The 20928-nt window shown below is 48.0% G+C and overlaps 1 protein-coding gene across 5 annotated transcripts in view; it reads right to left on the bottom strand.

Moving 5' to 3' along the window:
- Positions 1-9833: 9833 nt before the first annotated feature.
- Positions 9834-20928, bottom strand: part of PASD1 (PAS domain containing repressor 1) — a 107681-nt gene continuing 96586 nt past the window's right edge. For 3 of the 5 annotated variants that reach the window (XM_070365564.1, XM_070365563.1, XM_070365566.1), the window contains exons 13-17: positions 17253-17432; positions 16759-16950; positions 16238-16422; positions 14446-14710; positions 9834-10469 (exon numbers count right to left, since the gene is read on the bottom strand). In XM_070365564.1, the coding sequence (XP_070221665.1) occupies positions 10347-10469; positions 14446-14710; positions 16238-16422; positions 16759-16950; positions 17253-17432 (945 nt within the window). In that variant the 3' untranslated portion in view covers positions 9834-10346. The remainder of the gene's footprint in view (positions 10470-14445; positions 14711-16237; positions 16423-16758; positions 16951-17252; positions 17433-20928) is intronic. The other 2 variants (XM_070365565.1, XM_070365567.1) reach the window with 2 other exon arrangements.

The raw sequence follows: 20928 nt of genomic DNA, 5'->3' as shown, positions 1-20928 counted from the left end.
AAATCTTTTTAGGAAGGCAGATGAATACAAGACTATTTTATCCAAAAAACTTAACCTTTTTATTAATTAGCCACAAAATAGAATGGAGAAAAATACTACTCACAGTTACAACTTCCACTTTGAGGAAGAGATATTTAAACAGAGACCTAAAGCAAAAGATGAAGTCAGCCATGTAAGGAGCTTTTAAGGTAGAAGCCTTTCTGGCAGAAGCAAGTACAAAAGCCGAAGGCACAAAAGTGCTTGATGTTCAAGAGCCATAAGGGAGGCTGGCATGGTTGGGGCATATGGCGAGCAAGGGTTGGAGGCAGACACAGGAGGTGAGTTCAAAGAGATGGCAGGGCCCTAGAGGACTTTTCAAGGGGCTCACAATTTCTCTAAGTACAATGGAAGGTGTTGGAGGGTTTGAAACAAGCAAGTGACATGCTCAGTTTGATATTCTATGAAGACCACTCTGGAAGTTGTATAGGGAATGGATGGGAAGGAGCAAAAATGTAAGTAAGGAGACCAGTGAAGAAGACATGGGAGAGACATTTCAGGGAATGTCCTGCAGGTGAGGGAACTCGCAGGTGAAGAGCAGCAGATGGATTCCGGATAGATTTTGGAGGAGATCTTGAGCCAACAAGATGTTGCTGTTGAGTGGATATGGAGAGTTAAGGAAAAGGAAGAGGTTAGGGTTGGTCCCAAGAGCATTAATACCACAAATTGGGTGGCTGTCTTCGTCACCTGGGGCTGCCGTAACAAAATACCACAGGCTGGGTGGGTTAAACAACAGACATCAATTTTCTCACAGTTCTGGAGGTTGGGAGCTCCAAGGTCAGAATGCTGGCAAATACGGTTCTTGGTGAGGGCACTCTTCCTTACTTGCAGATGGAAACCATTTCACTGTGTCCTCATGTGGCCTTTCCTCTGTGTGAGTGCAGTGAGAGAGGAATCTCTAGTGTTCTTTCCTCTTCCTCTAAGGATACCAGTCTTATTGGATTAGTTCCCCACCCTTTTGATCTCATTTAACCTTAATTACTTCCCTAAAGATCTCATCTCCAAATACAGTCCCATCTGGGGTTAGGGTTGCAACATATGAATCTGGAGGGTGGGCATAATTCAGTCTACAACACTGGTTTAAGTAAGAAATTCATTGTCTCACAGCTATGCAGGCTAGAAGTCCAAGATCAGTGTGTGGGCAGGGTTGCTTCCTTCAAAGGCTGAGAGGGAGAACATGTCTCAGGCCTCTCTCCCAGCTTCTGGTGGTTTACTGGCCACCTTGTGTGTTCCTTGGCTTGTAGAAGCATCACCCCGTCTGTCTTCATCTTCGCCTGTGGTTCTCTGTGTGTGTGTGTGTCCACGTTTCCCTTTTTGTATAAAGACACCAGTCATGGTGGATGAGGCACCCCTGCTCCAGTATGATGCCTCATGTTCACTCATTACATCTGCATGACCCTATTTTCAAAGAAGGTCCCATTTGGAAGTCCTGGGGATTGGGATGCCACTATATGAATGTTTGGAGGACACAACTCAGCCCATAACAGGAGATTTCTGCCTTAGAGAACTAGGTGAACAAGGAGCTCCATCTACCAAGAGAGGGAAAACTATGGGGCAAACAGGCTTGTGGGGGTATCATAAGTTTTGTTTTGAACATAATATATTTGAAATGCCAAATGGGTATCTAAGTTTTGGGGTGTAATGTCGGCAGTTGTGTATGTGACTCTGGCTTGGTAAAGAAATGTGGTGTGGCTGGTTTATTTAAAATGGATAACTAACAAGGACCTACTATATAGCACAGGGAACTCTGTTCAATGTTGTATGCCAGCCTGGATGGGAGGGAAGCTTGTGGGAGAATGGATACATGTATATGTATGGCTTAGTCCCTTCGCTGTCCACCTGAAACTATCACAGCATTGTTAATCGGCTATACTCCAATATAAATTAAAAAAAAAAAAAAGAAATGTGAGGTGTGTGTGTGTGTGTGTGTGTGTTATAGTTAGGGGACTGGATGTGATCACTTAGGGTATGAAAGAGGTGCATAAAAATCCAAGACCCAACTTTAGGAGTCAGGAGGAAGAACCAGCAAAGGAGAGTGAGAAGGAGTAGCCAGTGAGGTAGCAGATGGCGACACAGGAGTGATGGTGTCCTAGAATCTTAGAGAAGGGAGTGTTTACAGGAAAGGCTGTCCAGTGACTCAACAGTGCTGAGAGCTACAGTAACACTAGGGCAGATAGGTGAACTTGACAACATGGAGTTCATAGGTGACCATGGTAAGAGTTATTTTAGTGGACTGGTGGCAGCTGAGGCTGGATTCAAGAGTGTTGATGCCTATGCTGGGAAGAGAGAGGAATTGAAGATAATACCTACAGACAAGTGCTTTGAAAGGAAGCAGGAAAATGTAGGGGAAAGAAGATAGGAGTCAAGAGATGATTTTTTTTTTTTTCCAGCTGGTAACAATGACAGCAGGTTTGCATGGTGTGGGGACGGTCAAGTAGAGAGGGGGAATTCAGTGATGCTGGATAGAGGGACAAGTGGGAAGGATGGATCTAGGGTGCAGAGAAGGCATCAGCCTTGGAGAACAGAAGGGAGGCATCTGCTGTTTTAGCTTGCGGAAAGGAGGAAAGGTTGGTTATAGAGGAAGGCAGGTGAATATGCTTGGTGATGGTATGATGAGGGAGTTTACATTCCATATTTTCTAATTTCTAAATCAAATATGGACAAGGTGAGCAGGAGGAAAGTGGGAAGACATGGATACTTTGAGAAGAGAGCAAATCACCATTGTAAGATGGACTGGAAAAACACAAGACACAGAGGTCCTCCCGCACAGTGAGGTGTGCCCAGGTGAGTTGGAGATCATAAATCTATAAGGCTGTGCAATGTGCCAGATTGTGTGATTCTTTCTACCAACACAGAGATGCTTAAGTGCAGATGCACAAAGCATAAATAGTTGGGTTCATCCAATGTTGGGGATTTGCTAGTCAATTGTGAAAGAAGGCAAGAAGGGGCAGGGAGTGATGGTATGATGGTTCATGACTCTAAGGGCACTTGGAGAGTAGAGACGGGAGATATAAAGAGATCTGATCAAGGGATGGACTGAAATCTTGAGAATAAGGTTCTGTCCCACATGTAGAGCCTGGCCCTATGTAGGTGCTCAGAAAATATTAATTGACTTGGTCACAAGGGAGGACACTGGAGAGCTGCAATACTTCAACCATACACCAGGGGGCAAGAGACGACAAGAAATGAGTCTAATCAAGTCCTGCCTAAAGTCTGGGGGCTGTGTGGCCAGAGCTCCAGGCCCCCTCCTGCCTGCTCTCAGTTTCCCCAGGCAGTGGGGGCAAATAATACTGCGTATCCAAGCTGGAGTCTACTGAAGGTACCACCAGGTGGCTGGTGGTGGAGCGTGTGGGGCAGGAACAGAAGAAATCATGAGCCCTATGACAGAGATAATGGGACCTCCTTCATGTATGCCTGTCCTGGGCTCTTCTTCCATGTCTGGGCTCTGGACAATGCCCCAGTCGTGAGCAACCACAGGAAGCAGACTGGAAGTGTTCTCGTGCACCCTCACATACAGAAAACTGGTACCAAGAAGTTCAATCTATGTGTTGGTCCTGAGGAGCCATCCCACTTCCCCCGAGGCTTGTCCCATGGGATATAGCCTCATATGCTGACTCGACCTAGAGCGGCCCTAGAGCTACGTGCCCCAAACCTGGAAAGGTGTTTTGCTGAAGCAGGGGCCTGGGGAGCTTCTGGAGGAGAGGAAAGACCCATTGCTCAACATACCTTCCATATGCCTCCTGTATGCCCAGCCTATGTTGGGAGCACAAAACAAGGTCGATTCTCCAGTCATCTGTTCACCCACGTGCTCCCTCATTTATTCAAGCTTTCCCTGCCCCTACTGTGTGTTAGTGAAGGTAACAGACAATTATGCCCAATAGGGTAGACCACAGAAAGGGAGGTGTCAAGGCCAATGTCTGACTACTGGCAGGGGTGACTGAGAGGAGGAAGGGTCCTCTCCCTGAGTGGAGACCTGGTTTCTGGAGATGTTGAAGAACCTGTTTTGGGCTGTATCGACCTTGATATGCCCAGAGGACACCCATGGGTGGTGGTTTAGTGGCTAAGTCATGTCCAACTCTTGTGACCCCATGGACTGTAGCCCGCCAGGTTCCTCTGTTCATGGGATTCTCCAGGGAAGAATATTGGAGTGGGTTGCCATTTCCTTCTCCAGGGGACACCCATGGGGAGACATCTAGTACATAGTTGGATCTAAGGGCCTGGAAGCCAATGGGTAAAGAAAGGTGGGGTACTGGGGTTTGGGAGTCACGTCATTTCCCAGGTAAGGGCTACGGGCTGGGGAGGGGTTAGCACGGGAGTCAAAGATGGTGGTGGGTCTGAAGAGTGGCTGCCTGGGGCCTGCTGTCCTGAACATGCTTGTAAACTGATCAGAAAGTACTCAGTGGGACTTGGGGGGAGGTCCTCAGAACAAGGGTGGAGAGCCTCTGAAGTTTTGTCCATCTTCTCAGGGACCAGGCACTCCCTCTGAATCTTCATGAGAACTAAGGTAGGGGGGCAGCACAAGGGCCAGATCGGCAAGGATCAGACTTGTGTTTACTTCTTCATCCATTGGTCCCTCAGTCGAGGAGGGCTCTTCATTCTGGCCCCACTCTGGAACAGGCCTCATATCCTTCTCCTGCATTCTAGAGAGTCTGACCAGGCACACAGAGGTAAAACAACTTGCTCACAGTCTCAGAGCAAGTGGGTAGCAAGTGAAGCTTAAAATAAAAGTTTAATGTCTTGCCTTCCTCGGCCCCATGTCTGGACCAGGAAGTGGTGGGCATTGTTGTGTGTGGGTGAGGTTTAGTACCAAACTGCATGGCTCTGGCTCCTTCCCACGTGCCCTGTTGTCCACAGGCCCCTCTTTGCAGGAAGCCTGCTTTTCCAGTGGACCACATGCTCCAGGGTTCTGGGTGTGAATCTCCCCATGAGCCAGGCTCTTTTCCAGAGACCTGCACCCTCAGTTGAAATCTCACCCCACTTCAGCCAAACTTCCAACCCCTCTTCCCCCAGGGCTGGTAGACTAACTTCTAAATAGATTACACAAACATTTGAATGCACAATTCTAAATACTGCAATTTGTCTGTCCTGTCTGTTGACCTTTGCCTCCATGCCTTTGACATGTTTTGATTCTCCAGGGTTGTGGGTTTTGTTTCATCAACAAGGAGACCATGTGGTTAATTATCCTTTGACCTTCGGGGTCAGGGCCTCCATCTGGGCAGGAAACACCCAAAGCTCCAGGAGTTTCTTGGCATTTAGTTGTCATTGCCAACCACTCCCATGCTCCCCCCCACCACTACCCCACCTCCCTGCAGTGTTCCTGCTGGTCTCTCTCACCCACCAAGCCCTCCCCCAAGTCCCACCAGAGCCCAGGACTTTTGCCCCACAGCAGCTTCGGTCCATCCTCATCTCTGAGTCTCTTGCTGAGGACGAAGCCTGAGGCAGGGTGGCAAGATGACTGGATGAGGTTCAGAGGCTTAAGAACACCAACACCTGAGCTAAGTGTTAGGTGTACGGGGAAGCCGTCTTCCTGGGGCCCAAGGCTGAAAAAGTGGGCTGCCTTGTGCCCTAGAGATGGCCTCCTGGGAGTTAGCCCTAGAAGGCTTGAGGGCTTGACTTGTCACTTGAAAATCCTGCATCAACCAGCTGGTTTTCTTTGTGAAATGTTCTTTGGGTAGCTGGACGGCCCTTGGTGGAGGACGTTCATGGGGACATTTGTACAAAGAAGGTTCTGGTGGCCCCAACGCCTTCCCCTGAATCTCAGTCTAGAGGAGGCAATGGCATGTGTGCAGCAGGGGCCGAGCAGAGACACATGGGCTTTGGTGAGGCCCAGGTGAGGCAGAAGAAAGGTGAGCAGAGAGCCTTCCAGCTGGGCTCTGCTTCATGGGTGAGAATCAGAAATCCAGAGGTGAGATGGAAGGATGTTCAGGGTGTGGAGAAGAGGGACAAATCCATGAGGGTAGGAGAACCAGGACTCGTGCCCAACCCAATGGTTCCACAAGGCTGGGGCAGAGTGTATGAAGGGTGGAGGGCTATGCAGTTGGGGAGGAAGGGTGAGGCCAGGCCACCAGGCCAGACTAAGATCTTGGTTTTATTTGATAAGCAGTGGAAGCCATTCCACATCGTCTTGCTTAGCCATGAAAACAGAAAAACAGCACAGTGCTTTTCTATGCCCTGTGGAACATTTACTTGAGTCATGGCAATAAACTGGAGTCTTTGTTATGGTCGTTGGGGCCTGTTTTGAGAGATGGGGATGGAATTTGCGGCAGCCCTAAGCCCCCCAAGCCCACCCTGGCCCCTTCTCTCCTGCCCGACATTTCTCCCAGGGATTTTGGCAGAAGTGAACAACACTCACATCCCAGAACGTTCAGAGGCTTCCTTCACTTTCACTGCCTTCAGCAGCAACCCTTGAGATGCCATGCAGGGCCTTGGCCGGGTGGTGCCCCACCGATGCAGATAAGGAAGATCATGGAGCAGGGCTGGCATTTTAATAATGCCTTTTTTATTGCTTCCCTTGTGGCTCATCTGGTAAAGAATCTGCCTGCAATGTGGGAGACCTGGGTTCAATCCCTGGGTTGAGAAGACCCCCCAGAGAAGGGAAAGGCAACCCACTCCAGTATTCTGGCCTGGAGAATTTCATGGACTGTATAGTCCATACAGTCGCAAAGAATCAGACACGACTGAGCAACTTTCACATCATGACATCACATCCTTCTTTATTATCAAAGTCATTTGGGAATAGGAACAGTTATCAATTTTTGCTGACCTACAAATTACATGAATATTCAGCTCGTAAAATCTGCACTTGGAATATCCTATTATATCCAGACTGAGGCTTGGTCAGTGAGGTGGCTGTGCTGCCCACCTGGGGATGAGCTGACGGGGGTGGGGATCATGGTGTCTGTGTTGGGAAGGGTCTGCCACACAGGGGCTGCTGTGTCATGTTCCTCCAACTTCCTCTGCCCTCTCCACCCACAGAGAACTGCAACTCCAGTACTTTTCTGTACAGGAGCTGCCAATTTGACTTTGTGCTGGAGGAGTAAAGAAATCCTTGCCCAGCCACCAGAAGGTCTTCTGGGGTGGTTAGGCAACAGTGGTCTGGGTCAGGGGCCACTCTTGCTGACCTCCTTACTAGGGGTGCATACTTTACATCTCGGGACTGCTGGTGGTACTGTTGAAGGAAGGCAGGCCGGGGTCTGGGGTCCTGGATCAACTATGTCTGGGCCCCCTTCAGCTGTAGGAGCCCTGTGCCCACAAGATCACAGTGCTCTGGCCGCTCTACCCCACCCCCACCCCAACATCAAAGCTGGTGGGGTCCGGGCAGCTGTGGTGAGGTCAGAACTGTCCAGCAGAAGCAGCAAGGCCAGGAAACTTGGGGTAAGCTACCCCCATGTCCCAAATCATGTGCCCAGCCATTGAGTCGTGTATGGGTCCCAGTGCTCAGGGCACTACCCAGTAAGGAAAGCCATGAGGCTGAAGCTAGCATGCTGGGCATGGGCATCCTGGGAGCAAGGCTCACTTGGCCTTTGGATGGGGTCTCCCTCCCAGGCCCTTCCCTGACACACGCCTGCCCTTGGGCTGCTGGAAGAACCTCTTGTCTCCCTCAGAGAGGAGTCTGGAAGGAAAGACGAGCTGATTGAGTGTGTTGTGCACCGTGTATGAGTGGCCTGTGGGGCCCGGAGGGAGGGGGATGGACAGAAAAGCTTTGTCTTGTGTCATTCCAGGTGTAGCTTCCATTTGTGGCATGGGCTGCAGAGCCCCCAGCACCTCCTGGGGCAGTTTAGCACAGATCGTGGGGACAGCCATAGCTATTTCCAGGTGGAGTTGTGGCCTGGGAAGTTTGGCCCATGATCAGTCTTCTTGACGCAAGTCTGCTTCCCTGGGCAAGGTTGGGACAGAACCGCCCCCTCAGTTTGTGATGCAGAGTGCATGCAAGTCTCATTCCTTTGGTACTAAAGCCACCCCTGACCCTCGTGTGGACACTGCCATCTCTTGGTCTGGTCACCCTGTCTCTCCCAGCACCTGACATCAGACAGCTTTCTCTTGGGCTACAATCATCAAGAGACCCTCTGAAGCTGGGGGAATTAGGGCTCATGCCTGGGAGAAGAAAGATCCCAGTTAAAGCCATCAGTCTGCCCGGGCAGCCAAGTCTAAGGTCTCAGCCAAGAGTGCCAAGAATGCCTTGGAGCAGTAACTGGGACTAGAACTGCCTAAGAGAGCTTGCTCAGTGTGTTTTGCCTTTAGTCACATCCAAATCAAACTCATGCTGAACCAGCCAGCACATGAGCACTGGTTCTGGGCTTTAGTCCCGTGCCCTCCACTTTCCCCATCCTAAGATGGGGTGACACTGCAGCTACTGCTGTGGGGATCCCTGGAAAAAAGCAGGCCCTTATGACCCTCTGACCACCTGGCTTGGGGGTTGAGCTTGGAGCCGAACTGTTGATCAAGGTAGAGCCTGAGGGAACCACAGACTACCTCAGCTCAGGATTCTTGTCTGAAATCCAGAGGGTGGTGAAGCCGGAGTCATCTGGGTCAGATGGGACAAATCCTGGCCCAGAAACACCCTAAACATCAAATTCAAATAATAACCCCAACTGGATGCCTCTGGTTGAGTCAACTTTTGTGGTGCCCCTCTTGAAGGCTCTACAATGCCATTAAGCATCATCTAGCTAAAAGGCACTGTCTCTTTCTCCCTCCTTTTTTTCTGATGGATAAACAGAGGCCCAGAGGGCTTCAGTGACTTGTACAGCAGAATGAGGCCCCAGCTGCATTATCTTGGGGTGTGTGCTGCTCTAGGACCTGCGTGACCAGCTCTCTTTTCTGTGTAAAGGGGAAAATACTATACTCCAGGAGTTGGTGATGGACAGGGAGGCCTTGCATGCTGCAGTCCATGGGGTCGCAGAGTCAGACACGACTGAGTGACTGAATTGAACTGAACTATAGTTGGGGAGGGTGGTTGTTTCAACAGATTTTTATTTCTCACAGATCTAGAGGCTGTCAAGGAGATCAAGATCAAAGTGACAGCAATGTAGGTTTTATTCTGAGACCTCTTCGATTGGCTTGTAGGTAGCCAACTAGTTGTGAGCTGATGTGAGTGCCTCTTTGTGCACACAATGTGAGAGGGAGAAAGCCCTTTGTGTCTCTTCTTCTAGGTGCACTAATTCCACTATGAGGACCCCAGCCTTATGACCTCATCTACAGCTAATCATCTCACAGAGGCCCCACCTCCAAATACCATCCCATTAGTGAGAGACCTTTAACATATGAGTCGAAGGGGGGCAGGCATTCAGTCCATAGCACCATGGTAGAGATCTGGCTGCCTGGCAAATGTCAAGCTTCTCCTATGGGTCTGTGGCCTCACTGCCCCTTTAACTTACCACTGGAGATGGGGGCTTCCTTTGCCTTATTCCAGCAATGGCTCAATACTTTAAGACTGACATTCAAAGTACATGATGACTTTAGGTTGGGTTATCCAAGCACCCCCTACCCCCTTTTCCCCTCCCCACTGCACACACCTGGGAAGATGCTCTCCTTGGTGCTTCACTAAGAGCAAATCACTCTTCCTCCAGGGAGAACACTTGCCCGAAAGAAGAGAAGGAACCTGAGTGCAGAGCAGATGGGCACTGTGCCCTTGAGCAACCAGGCTCACCTCTGATGGGATATACCAGGCACAGCCACAGTCTACAAAGAGAGGTTAGCACCAGGCCAACTGTGTCGGGCCTCGGCTATCCAGAGGGCTTGGGCACACGGCCACTTGGGAAGGCAGGAGCCATTTCTAGGTTCCCAAAGTCAATCCTAAGTTCACAGAGAGTTGTAGTCAAAGATAGTTTTTATTAAGCAGTGGAACTGTGATGATTTTAGCACAATTTGTTGACCTATTTCAGCTTCCCACAATTGGATTGCTATTTCCCATGGGTTTCCCCAGTACAACTGTGGAGGAGGCACAGGCCTTGATGGTTGAAGCCAAGGCCTCGAAATTCTCACAGCTTGAGATGGAACAGCTGTTTACTAGATTGCAAACTGTGCTGGAAAATATTTCTTGGCAGAAAAAGGGTATTCTAAGCTGAGCAGACTGCAGCCTGCCTGCCCATGGTAGAATAGTTAAGTGCAACACTGGGCAGCAAAATTTCCAAGACACAGGTTTTAAAGAACTAACAATTAAAACAGAAAGTATTAGGAAATAAATGTCTTCACCCCCCACCCCCCACCCCCCAGTCCAGGGAACCTGGAGGTCCCCTGGCCATGCAAGCTTCGTTGGTCTGTCTTATCCCCCTTCTCTCAAGGCCTGAGAGAAAAGTAGAGCTAATGTGGCTCTACAGATTCAAGTGGGACTGCTGTGATGACATACAGGAGTTTAGCTCGTTCGGCCCATTATTCCCGGCTTGGACAGTCCCCAGTTCTGAAGAATGCTGGACTTGTTCAGTGGGTGCCACCTGCTGAGAGAAAAGGGACAAGATGGAGTCCTTTTCTAGAGTTCCTGGGCCCATTTTGCAGTGGTGTGAGGATCCCTTTGGTCTGAGCCAGTAAGCTGCTGAGAAGGATGTCTTTGGAAAGCACAAGCCTGCAAGGTGCCAGTAGAAGTTGAAGCTGGGAGAATGGGATCCTCCCCAGCTTCTCTCTCCCAACAGCATAGTAGCTTAAAGAGCAGCAGAAGTAGGCCTGGGCTCTCCAAAAACTTGTCTGAATGCCTAAGGCTACTGGATTCCCTGTCTGGCTTCCCCCAACCCAGCTTCCAACAAGCCATGGCCAGCCAAGAAATTAGAAGATCTCTCTGGCCTCTCCCTGCCTCTACCTTTAGGTCTCACCATTCTACACAGACTAGATGACTTCCATGCAGAGCCTCAGTGGCAGCTACCTGGCTCACTCAACGTGACATGGAGAGGTAACAACCCATTCTGGCCTGTGGACAGGGGAGGAGGGACAGACACACAGATGGTGTCACCAAGAGTGGACTGCGGGGCACTTTGTGCAGGAGAAAGAGCAACCCCCTTGGGCTGGTTTTTGAAGGTGATAGATTTTAGTGAGTTGAACTCAAGGGGGTGGAGGACAAGACTAGGGAAACAGAAGGAGCAGGGCTGGGAGAGCAAGGCTCCAGAGCATGGAGAAGAGGAGCCAGGGCAGAGTGTGGGAGCCCCCACAGTCTTGTGGACAGGGAGCATCTGACACGGTCCTACCCTTGGCTGCTCCCCTGGTTCTTATCCCACCTGTGTCACATCCCTGGGTCCTCTTTTCTCCACTAACTGGGCATCTGCCTCTCAGGGTAAGTGCTTGAGAACATGCATGAAGGTCTCAGCAGAGTCTGGCTTTGTAAATGAACCACAGCATACACTGACCATCTGATGGCATCATGAAGGCTGTCCCTTTAATGGGCCACCTTTCTGGAGGGCTGGTGGCCCAGCTGGTCAAGGGGTGTTTGTGAAATGAATCATACCATTTAAAATACCCAAACTCCTTCATTCTTCCTCAGTTTACTGGATTTTTGTTGTGGTTTTTTTTTTTTTTTAAGGGGTTAAACCCTACACATGGACATCACCAGATGGTCAACACCAAAATCAGATTGATTATATTCTTTGCAGCCAACGATGGAGAAGCTCATTACAGTCAGCAAAAACAAGACCAGGAGCTGACTGTGGCTCATATAATGAACTCCTTATTGCCAAATTCAGACTGAAATTGAAGAAAGTAGGGAAAACCACTAGACCATTCAGGTATGACCTAAATCAAATCCCTTATGATTATACAGTGGAAGTGAGAAATAGATTTAAGGGACTAGATCTGATAGACAGAGTGCCTGATGAACTATGGATGGAGGTTCATGACACCGTAGAGGAGACAGGGATCAAGACCATCCCCATGGGAAAGAAATGCAAAAAAGCAAAATGCCTGTCTGGGGAGGCCTTACAAATAGATGTGAAAAGAGAAGCGAAAAGCAAAGGAGAAAAGGAAAGATATAAGCATCTGAATGCAGAGTTCCAAAGAATAGCAAGGAGAGATAAGAAAGCCTTCCTCAGTGATCAATGCAAAGAAATAGAGGAAAACAATAGAATGGGAAAGACTAGAGATCTCTTCAAGAAAATTAGAGATACCAAGGTAATATTTCATGCAAAGATGGGCTCGATAAAGGCCAGACATGGTATGGACCTAACAGAAGCAGAAGATATTAAGAAGAGGTGGCAAGAATACACAGAAGAACTGTATAAAAAAGAGCTTCGTGACCCAGATAATCACAATGGTGTGATCACTCACCTAGAGCCAGACATCCTGGAATGTGAAGGCAAGTGGGCCTTAGAAAGCATCACTACGAACAAAGCTAGTGGAGGTGATGGAATTCCAGTTGAGCAATTTCAAATCCTGAAAGATGATGCTGTGAAAGTGCTGCACTCAATATGCCAGTAAATTTGGAAAACTCAGCAGTGGCCACAGGACTGGAAAAGGTCAGTTTTCACTCCAATCCCCAAGAAAGGTAATGCCAAAGAATGCTCAAACTACCAAACAATTGCACTCATCTCAAACGCTAGTAGTGTAGTGCTCAAAATTGTCCAAGGCAGGCTTCAGTAATATGTGAACCGTGAACTTCCAGATATTCAAGCTGGTTTTAGAAAAGGCAGAGGAACCAGAGATCAAATTGCCAACATCCACTGGATCATCGAAAAAGCAAGAGAGTTCCAGGAGAACATCTATTTCTGCTTTATTGACTATGCCAAAGCCTTTGACTGCATGGATCACAAGAAACTGTGGAAAATTCTTCAAGAGGTGGGAATTCCAGACCACCTGACCTGCCTCTTGAGAAACCTATATGCAGGTCAGGAAGCAACAGTTAGAACTGGACATGGAACAACAGACTGGTTCCAAATAGGAAAAGGAGTACGTCAAGGCTGTATATTGTCACCCTGCTTATTTAACTTCTATGCAGAGTACATCATGAGAAACGCTGGGCTGGAAGAAGCACAAGCCGGAATGAAGATTGCTGGGAGAAATATCAATAACCTCAGATATGCAGATGACACCACCCTTATGGCAGAACGTGCAGAGGAACTAAAAAGCCTCTTGATGACAGTGAAAGAGGAGAGTGAAAAAGTTGGCTTAAAGCTCAACATTCAGAAAACGAAGATCATGGCATCTAGTCCCATCATTTCATGGCAAATAGATGGGGAAACAGTGGAAACAGTGTCAGACTTTAATTTTTTGGGCTCCAAAATCACTGCAGATGGTGACTGCAGCCATGAAATTAAAAGACGCTTACTCCTTGGAAGGAAAGTTATGACCAACCTAGATAGCATATTGAAAAGCAGAAACATTACTTTGCCAACAAAGTTCCATCTAGTCAAGGCTATGGTTTTTCCTGTGGTCATGTATGGATATAAGAGTTGGACTGTGAAGAAAGCTGAGCATCTAAGAATTGATGCTTTTGAACTGTGGTGTTGGAGAAGACTCTTGAGAGTCCGTTGGACTGCAAGGAGATCCAACCAGTCCATTCTGAAGGAGATCAGTCCTGGGTGTTCTTTGGAAGGAATGATGCTAAAGCTGAAACTCCAGTACTTTGGCCACCTCATGCGAAGAGTTGACTCATTGGAAAAGACTCTGATGCTGGGAGGGATTGGGTGCAGGAGGAGAAGCGGATGACAGAGGATGAGATGGCTGGATGGCATCACCGACTCGATGGACATGAGTTTGAGTGAACTCCGGGAGTTGGGATGGACAATAAGGCCTGGTGTGCTGTGATTCATGGGGTCACAAAGAGTCGGACATGACTGAGCAACTGAACTGAACTAAGTTCTTTTAAGATTTCTAAAGCCAGAACCCAAACATCCTTTGTTTGTGGCATTAGTCAGATTGAGAGTTTGTGGTCCCCAAGGGGACTTCTGGGAGTATATCTGGGAGCCAAACCTGCTATGTGACTGTGGTCTCGATCAGCTCGCATCCCTGCCCTAGCAACATGGGCACTGCAGGTGGTCCCCAAGGTGGGGTTTGCCCTGCCAAATACAGGGCACTGCATGGTTGGATGCCAAGCACTCATCAGAAGGACTCCTGGTTTATTTTCAATACAAGGAAACACACTCACACCAAGCCTTGGATTTTGTAGCAGAACTAAAGATACAGAAGTTCAGAAAGGTATCCCATCTAGGGCACTGAGTTCAGCATATGGCAAGACTCACTCTGCCCAGGGAACACATTTTTGATAAGTTTCCAAGTAGGACTGCATTTAATATCTATGAGAACAGCTCACTTTTTCATGGAAGCCTAGAGAGTCTTTTGTTCAGCCATGACTGCTACCTCCATGTGGGTACCTGTCCTCAAATTTTCTTGTGCTTTCAAGTGTGGGTTTCACACACAGAGCCTATGCAGAAGGGGTGTAGTGCTGTGCAGAACCTCCAACCTGTGTCGGGGGCAGAGAAGAAGGGAGTGCTATACCTGAGTACAGATGGTTTGGCCCAGGGTGGCCTGCTCATTGGGAGACCAATTACTCATTTGGACTGCTTGGTAAAGATGACTTTGCGAGTCTTGAGGCTGTTGCCAGAGGCAGATGTAGTCCTGTGGAGTCTCCAGTGTTACAAGCTGCGGGTTGTGAGTGATAGTAGTCTGAGGGAGGTTGGTAGAATAAATGTCATGGGACCCTGGGCCGTGGGTCACAGGAAAAAGATTCATGTGGGGCTGATGGTGATCTTCAGGAAATAATCTGTAATGGAAGAAACATGTTACAGAGACACGGGTCTAACAATGAGGCCCAAGAGACATCATCTTGCTCATTAAGAGGTACTCAAAGAACCTTTGGTTTGGGTGGCCGAATCAGGAGTCACTTGCTTGGACTCTCACTTTGGCCTGAATAAGACTCAATTCTCCAAAGTAAAGCAAATGGAAACACTGAGAAAATTTAGTCATTTGTATCAAGTGGTATTGTTGCTATTACTTGGATGGTCCTGCTTCTTTCAATATGGTGATCTCTGTGTAAGTCACTTCACTGACTCAGAAGTCAGGGACTTGCCCTTCATCACCGAAGGAGCCCAAGACCCAGAGAGGCTGCAAGTCTGCTTTCTCCTCTAAGTCCAGGGCTCCCTCTATCACCCTAAACTTGAGGGTTGTGTGATAAACAGAGATTTCTGAGCATCATCCCAGACTCTGAATATGCACTTTCAATAACCTCCTCAGGTTGATTCTGATAATTAGGCCAGTGGGAAACATGGCATTAACCCATCCCACATGTCAGGGTCACTGTTCCTAAAGGAAGACCCAGAAGGAACTCAGGAGAGCTTTAGGAGAGCTGCTCAGAGACTGGCATTCATTCAAAAATAAATATTGGGCACCAAGACTGTGCTTACACCACCTTTCATTGCTGAGCAGAAGCTTCTTTTTCTGGCATTGAGACCAAAGATTTTATCCCTGAGCAGAAACTGTTCCTGTCCTCATAGTGCCTCCCAGGACTTTGTCTTTCTATATTCTTGGCTCTTTAGGTATCCAATGCCATATGGATTGTCAGTGCCATGGAGATCCCTTCACCTGCTCTACTGTGACCACAAGATCCCAGGAAAATGGAAGCAGGAAGTTAGGAGCCAGGAGTCACTCAGCTGGGGACGCTCAAGACTTCCCAATAGACACCCTGTACCGTGAGACTTGGCTTGGCTAGAAGAAGTCAAGCAATTTCAAGATCGGCATGCTACTTCCCTAGCTTGGAGACTTCCTGATCTAGCCTTCTTATTTTCGGAGACAACTCTGTTCCATCAAGGCATGCTTGGCTATGGATCATGCCAGCAGAGGCAGTGAGGCCACAGAACAGGATGAATTGGAGCATGTTGCTTGGGATAGGGGACTTTGGGTGCCCATGGGCACGTCGCCCATGGTTTCGGACATGATGTCCAGCCACCATAGGAAAGCAGTGACCTCAGTCCTTATGACCATCTCATGGCCTCCTTACCTGAATCTACCATTTTCTGGGCCATTGAAGTTTTCTGCATGATAGTAACCAGAAGCATTGAAGTTTTCAGTAAGGTAGTAGCCAGGGGCATTGAGGCTTTCGGCACGATAGTAGCCAGAGGCACTGAGATTTTCTGCATGATAGTAGCCAGAAGGCTGCTGTTCAGCCACCATTTGGGTAGGAATAAACATGGGTGGTGGTGGTGGTGGTCGTCGCAGGGGTAGGGGTAGGGGCATGAAACCATCATTGTAGCACAACATAGAGCAGCTAAGTTGGTTTGGCACGAATACTTGCATTTCTTGGTTTTCTCTGGTGGTATTACACTGTTGTGGCTGCTCAGGCAGTGGCAGAAGCTGCTGCTGCTGTTGTTGCAGCTGCTGCTGCTGTTGCTGCTGCTCCTGCTGTTGCTGTTCCTGCTGCTGCTGCTGTTGTTGCAGCTGCTGCTGTTGCTCTTGGTTCACCTCTTCCTGAATGGGAACCTGCATCCACAGGAAAGAGAGAAGAGCAACTCAGTGTCTGCCAGAGCCTCATACATGGAACAAACTCTCCATCTTCTGTGGCAGAAGACAACAGGAACACTTCCTCTCTGGGTGCCCCGGCAGTCTGGTGACTCTGCTCCCAGCTGTGAGAAGCTGTGGTCCAGAACCCATGTGTGCATGTGCACCCAGGTACAGCTGGCCTGGACGTTTTATCTCAGGCAAACGAACTGTACCCAACCGGGAAACCACCACTCCCACCAGAGAAACAGGGGAGCCCACGCTTTCATAAGAATGAACTCTGCCTTTGGCTACAGCGATGAAAGCGGCCTGCTGTACCTGAGAAGATGTGTCAAAAGTCTGCTGAAGCTCCTCATGGATCTGAGAAGAACCTGGTAAACATGAACCACTGACAGATGTGGCCTCTGAAATATCGGAGAAGGGACTCTTCATTGCCTCAGAGCGTGGTTTCTCTGGTGCTAGCTCCAGCAAATCAGGACTAAGAACACGGCCTACGATGGATGGCAGTGCCTGTAAGGACACAGTATCACAAAGGTCTTACTCAGGGCCCACAGCTTTCCTTAGGGCAGAAGACATGCTGGTCATGGAGCAAGACTTCCAGCTCACAGAGAGCCTTGGCCCATCTCAGCTCCTGCAACTAAAAGAAAAGGAGCAAAGCCCTAAGTCCCTGCAAAAGATCATTCCAGATGTGCCATGCTTCCCTGGAGGCAGTTGCCCTCACGACTAGCAGGCCCTATCGACTAACCCCTTGGAGGCTGTCCAGGTCCCTTACTCGTCTCCCTTTTGCCACTGGCATGGAACTGGTCTCTGACCTGTGGCTTGGAATTATTCCTCTCTTGGAGCTGCTCCTTCAAAGTTTCCAGGGAGCTCCTCTGTTTTTTTAGTTCAGTGTTCAGTAGTTGTATTTTCTCATTCAGCTGCTCCTGGAATTTCTTCATCATTTCCTCCTGACTCTTGAGGTATGATGTGATGTGTGGTGACAGCTGTAGGGGCTGTGGGGAGACATCACTATGGTTTATATATGGGGCCACCAGCTTCTCCAAATTCTACCACATTGTTTCATTCCCAAGCTTTGGCATACTGAGAATGTGAACAACAACACCCCAACCCTGATTTCATTCACTACTAGAAAGTGTGAAGAAATGTTAGGGAATCCAAAAATCCTATCATCAGAAAAGATTACGGGGAATGTTTAGTCTATTTTTCCCCAAACATTGACTCAGAGACATGAAATAACCTTCCCACAGTCCTTAGTGGAAGAGTCAGAGTGTAGCAGGTCAGATCACAAATGAGACATGTGGAAACATCCATCAAAGCTCCTGCTAGTGATGCAGAAAGAAGAAAGAGGCTCAATTGGCACTTCCTTTCATCCAAGCACTCGTCTAAGCACCATCAGAATCCACAGATCTGACTTTCACACAACTATGGTGTCCACATACAACTTGTGTGGAACACTCTCCCCTTAGCCCTAGAAATCTAATTTTAACTTGAGTATCAGCCTCAGATCTGCTGATAAACAGATGTATGTGTGTGCTTAGTCACTCAGTTGTGTCTGACTCTTTGTGACCCCACAGACTGGAGCCCATCAGGCTCTTCTGTCCATGGGGAGTCTCCAGGCAAGAATACTGGAGTGGGTTGCTATGCCCTCCTCCAAAGAATCTTTCCAACCCAGGGATCAAACCCAGGTCTCCCACATTGCAGGCGGATTCTTTACTTCCTGAGCCACCAGGGAAACCCAAGAATACTGAAGTGGGCAGCCTATCCCTTCTTCAGGGGCTTTCCCCAACCCAGGAATGGAACCTACATTACAGGCAGATTCTTTACCAACTGAGCTACCAGGGAAGCCCAAACAAATGTATAGGTTAATAAAATTAGAAACTGTGTTGCAGGACAAACTAATGCTTTGCACTGGCAGGAAAGGGATGAGGCAAGTCACACTTGAAAGGGAAGCTGGGAAAAGAGCCTTGTGCAGACCATACACATTTAGGTGGCCAGGGAACTTAAACACTGCTGCCAGGAGGCATGTTCTAAAGCACAGATTTGATTGGGGAAGTGACATGCTCAGATCAGTGTTGTAGAACATGCCTTTGGGCAGCAGTGTGGAAGATGAACTGACAGGACAAAGTAAGTCTGGAGTCAGAAAAAAACCTAGTGAGGAGGCAATGGAGTTAATTTAAGATAGAGATAACTGGGACCTGAAACAGATCAGAGACAGGAGACAGACAGGAAGAGTCAGGGGAGTGCCCAAGATGGAAGAGTAGGAAGACCCTGAGCTCATCTGCTCCCATGGGCGCACCAAAATTCTATCTACCGAGCAACTATTGATGAGAAAGATCTGAAGACCAGAACAAAAGATCTTCTACAACTACAGATCTTCTCTACAGAGAAGGAACCATGAAGAGATGGGTAGCAAGAGTGGAGTTGCATGACAGTTCAGTCACATACCCTAGGGTAGGTGACCCACAGACATGAGGACAATTACAATTGCAGAGGTTCTCCCTGGGGTGTGAGAGGTCTGAGCCCCATTTCAGACTTGCCAGGCTGAGGGTCCTGCCCAGGAAGCTGAGTTCCCAGATCATTTGGCTTTGAAAGCCAGTGGGACTTACCTTCAGGAGAGCCAAGGGGCATAGGAAATAGAGATTTCACTCTTACAGGATGCACACAAAGTCTAACATACTCCTGGATCCAGGACAGAAGCAGTAACTGGATAGGAGGCTGGGTCAGACTCACCTGCTGATTGTGGACAGCCTCCCAAGAGGCAGAAGGCAACTGTGGCTCCCCTCGGGGACATAGACACTGACAGTAGCCATTTTTGGAGTTCATTCTCCTATGTGGACACTGGTGTTGGCAAGGGCCATTGTGGGATCCTCTCTCAAGCTTATTAGCCCTGGGACCCAGCCCTGCCCTGGCCCAACAGTCTATAGGTGCCAGTTCTAAGATGCCTCTGGCCAAGAAAATAGCCATACAAGGATACAGGCCCACCCACCAACAGGCTGGCTGCCTCAGGACCACCTGAGCTTTCAGCTAACTCTGGACCTGACCCAATCCACCAGAGGGCTCAGGACACAGACTTGCCCACCAGTGAACTGCCACTACTCCTGGTACCTCCTGGGTCCCCACCCTGCTCACTAGCTGGGCAACATCAGCTCTGGGACCCTGAGGGCTCTGCAGCCAGAAATATCAGGTCCCAGCTCCATTCAGCAGGAGCTGTCACTGTCCCCAAGACACCCTGGGTCCCAGGCCAATCCACTGGTAGGAAGATACCAGCTCCAGGACCACAGTAGCCCCACAGACGGCCCTGTCAGGATCTCGTCTAAAGACATCACCAAAAAACTACTAGAATTTATAAATGAATTTGGTAAAGTTGAGGATACATTAATATATGGAAATCTGTTGCATTTGTATACATTATCGACAAACTATCAGAAAGATAAATCAATAAAATAATCCCATTTATAATTACATCAAAAGCAATAAAATCCTTAGGAATAAACCTACCTAGGGAGTTTAAAGACCTGTACTCTGAAAACTGTAAGACAGTGGTGAAATAAACTAAAGATGACATGAACAGATGGAAAGTTATACTGTATTCATAGATAGAAATAATGTCAAAATGACCATACTACCAGAGGCAATGTACAGATTCAAAGGAATCCCTATCAAAATACCAATGGTGTTTTTCACAGAAGTAGAACAAATAACTCTCAAATTGTGTATGGAAACACAAAAGACACTGAATAACTAAGACAATCTTGAGAAGGAAGAACAAAGCTGGAGGTATCATGCTCGCTGACTTCAGACTATACTACAAAGCTACTGTAATCAAAACAGAATGGTACTGGAACAAAAGCAGACATATAGGTCAATGGAACAGAAGAGAGAACCCTGAAATGCACCCACACTTATATGGGTAATTAATTTACAACAAAGGTGGCAAGAATATACAACAGAGAGAAAACAGCCTCTTCAATAAGTGTTGTTGGGAAAACTGTACAGCTACATGCCAAAGAATCTCACAACATACATAAAAATAAATTCAAAATGGATTAAAGAGTTAAATGTAAGCCCTGAAGCCATAAAACTTCTAGAAGAAAACATAGGCAGTATGCTCTTTGATATCAGTCTTAGTAATATTTTTTGATATGTCTCCCCAGGCAAGGGAAACAAAAGCAAAACTAAACAAATGGGACTATGTCAAACTAAAAAGCCTCTGGACAGCAAAGGAAACTATCAACAAAATGAAAAGGCTGCCTACAAAATGGGAGAATATATTTGCAAAAGAAATATCTGATAAGTGGTTAATATCCAAAATACACAAAGAACTGATACAATTCAACATCAACAAACAAATAAACAGTCCCCAAATGGGCAGGGGATCCGAACAGATATTTTTTTTCCAAAGAAGACATACATATTACCAAGAGGCACATGAAAAGATGGTCAACATCACTAATTATCAGGGAAACGTAAATCAAAACCACAACGAGA

Source organism: Bos mutus, chromosome X, assembly GCF_027580195.1.
Source record: "Bos mutus isolate GX-2022 chromosome X, NWIPB_WYAK_1.1, whole genome shotgun sequence".
Lineage (NCBI taxonomy): Eukaryota > Metazoa > Chordata > Mammalia > Artiodactyla > Bovidae > Bos > Bos mutus.
This window is presented reverse-complemented; position numbering and strand designations above follow the sequence as displayed.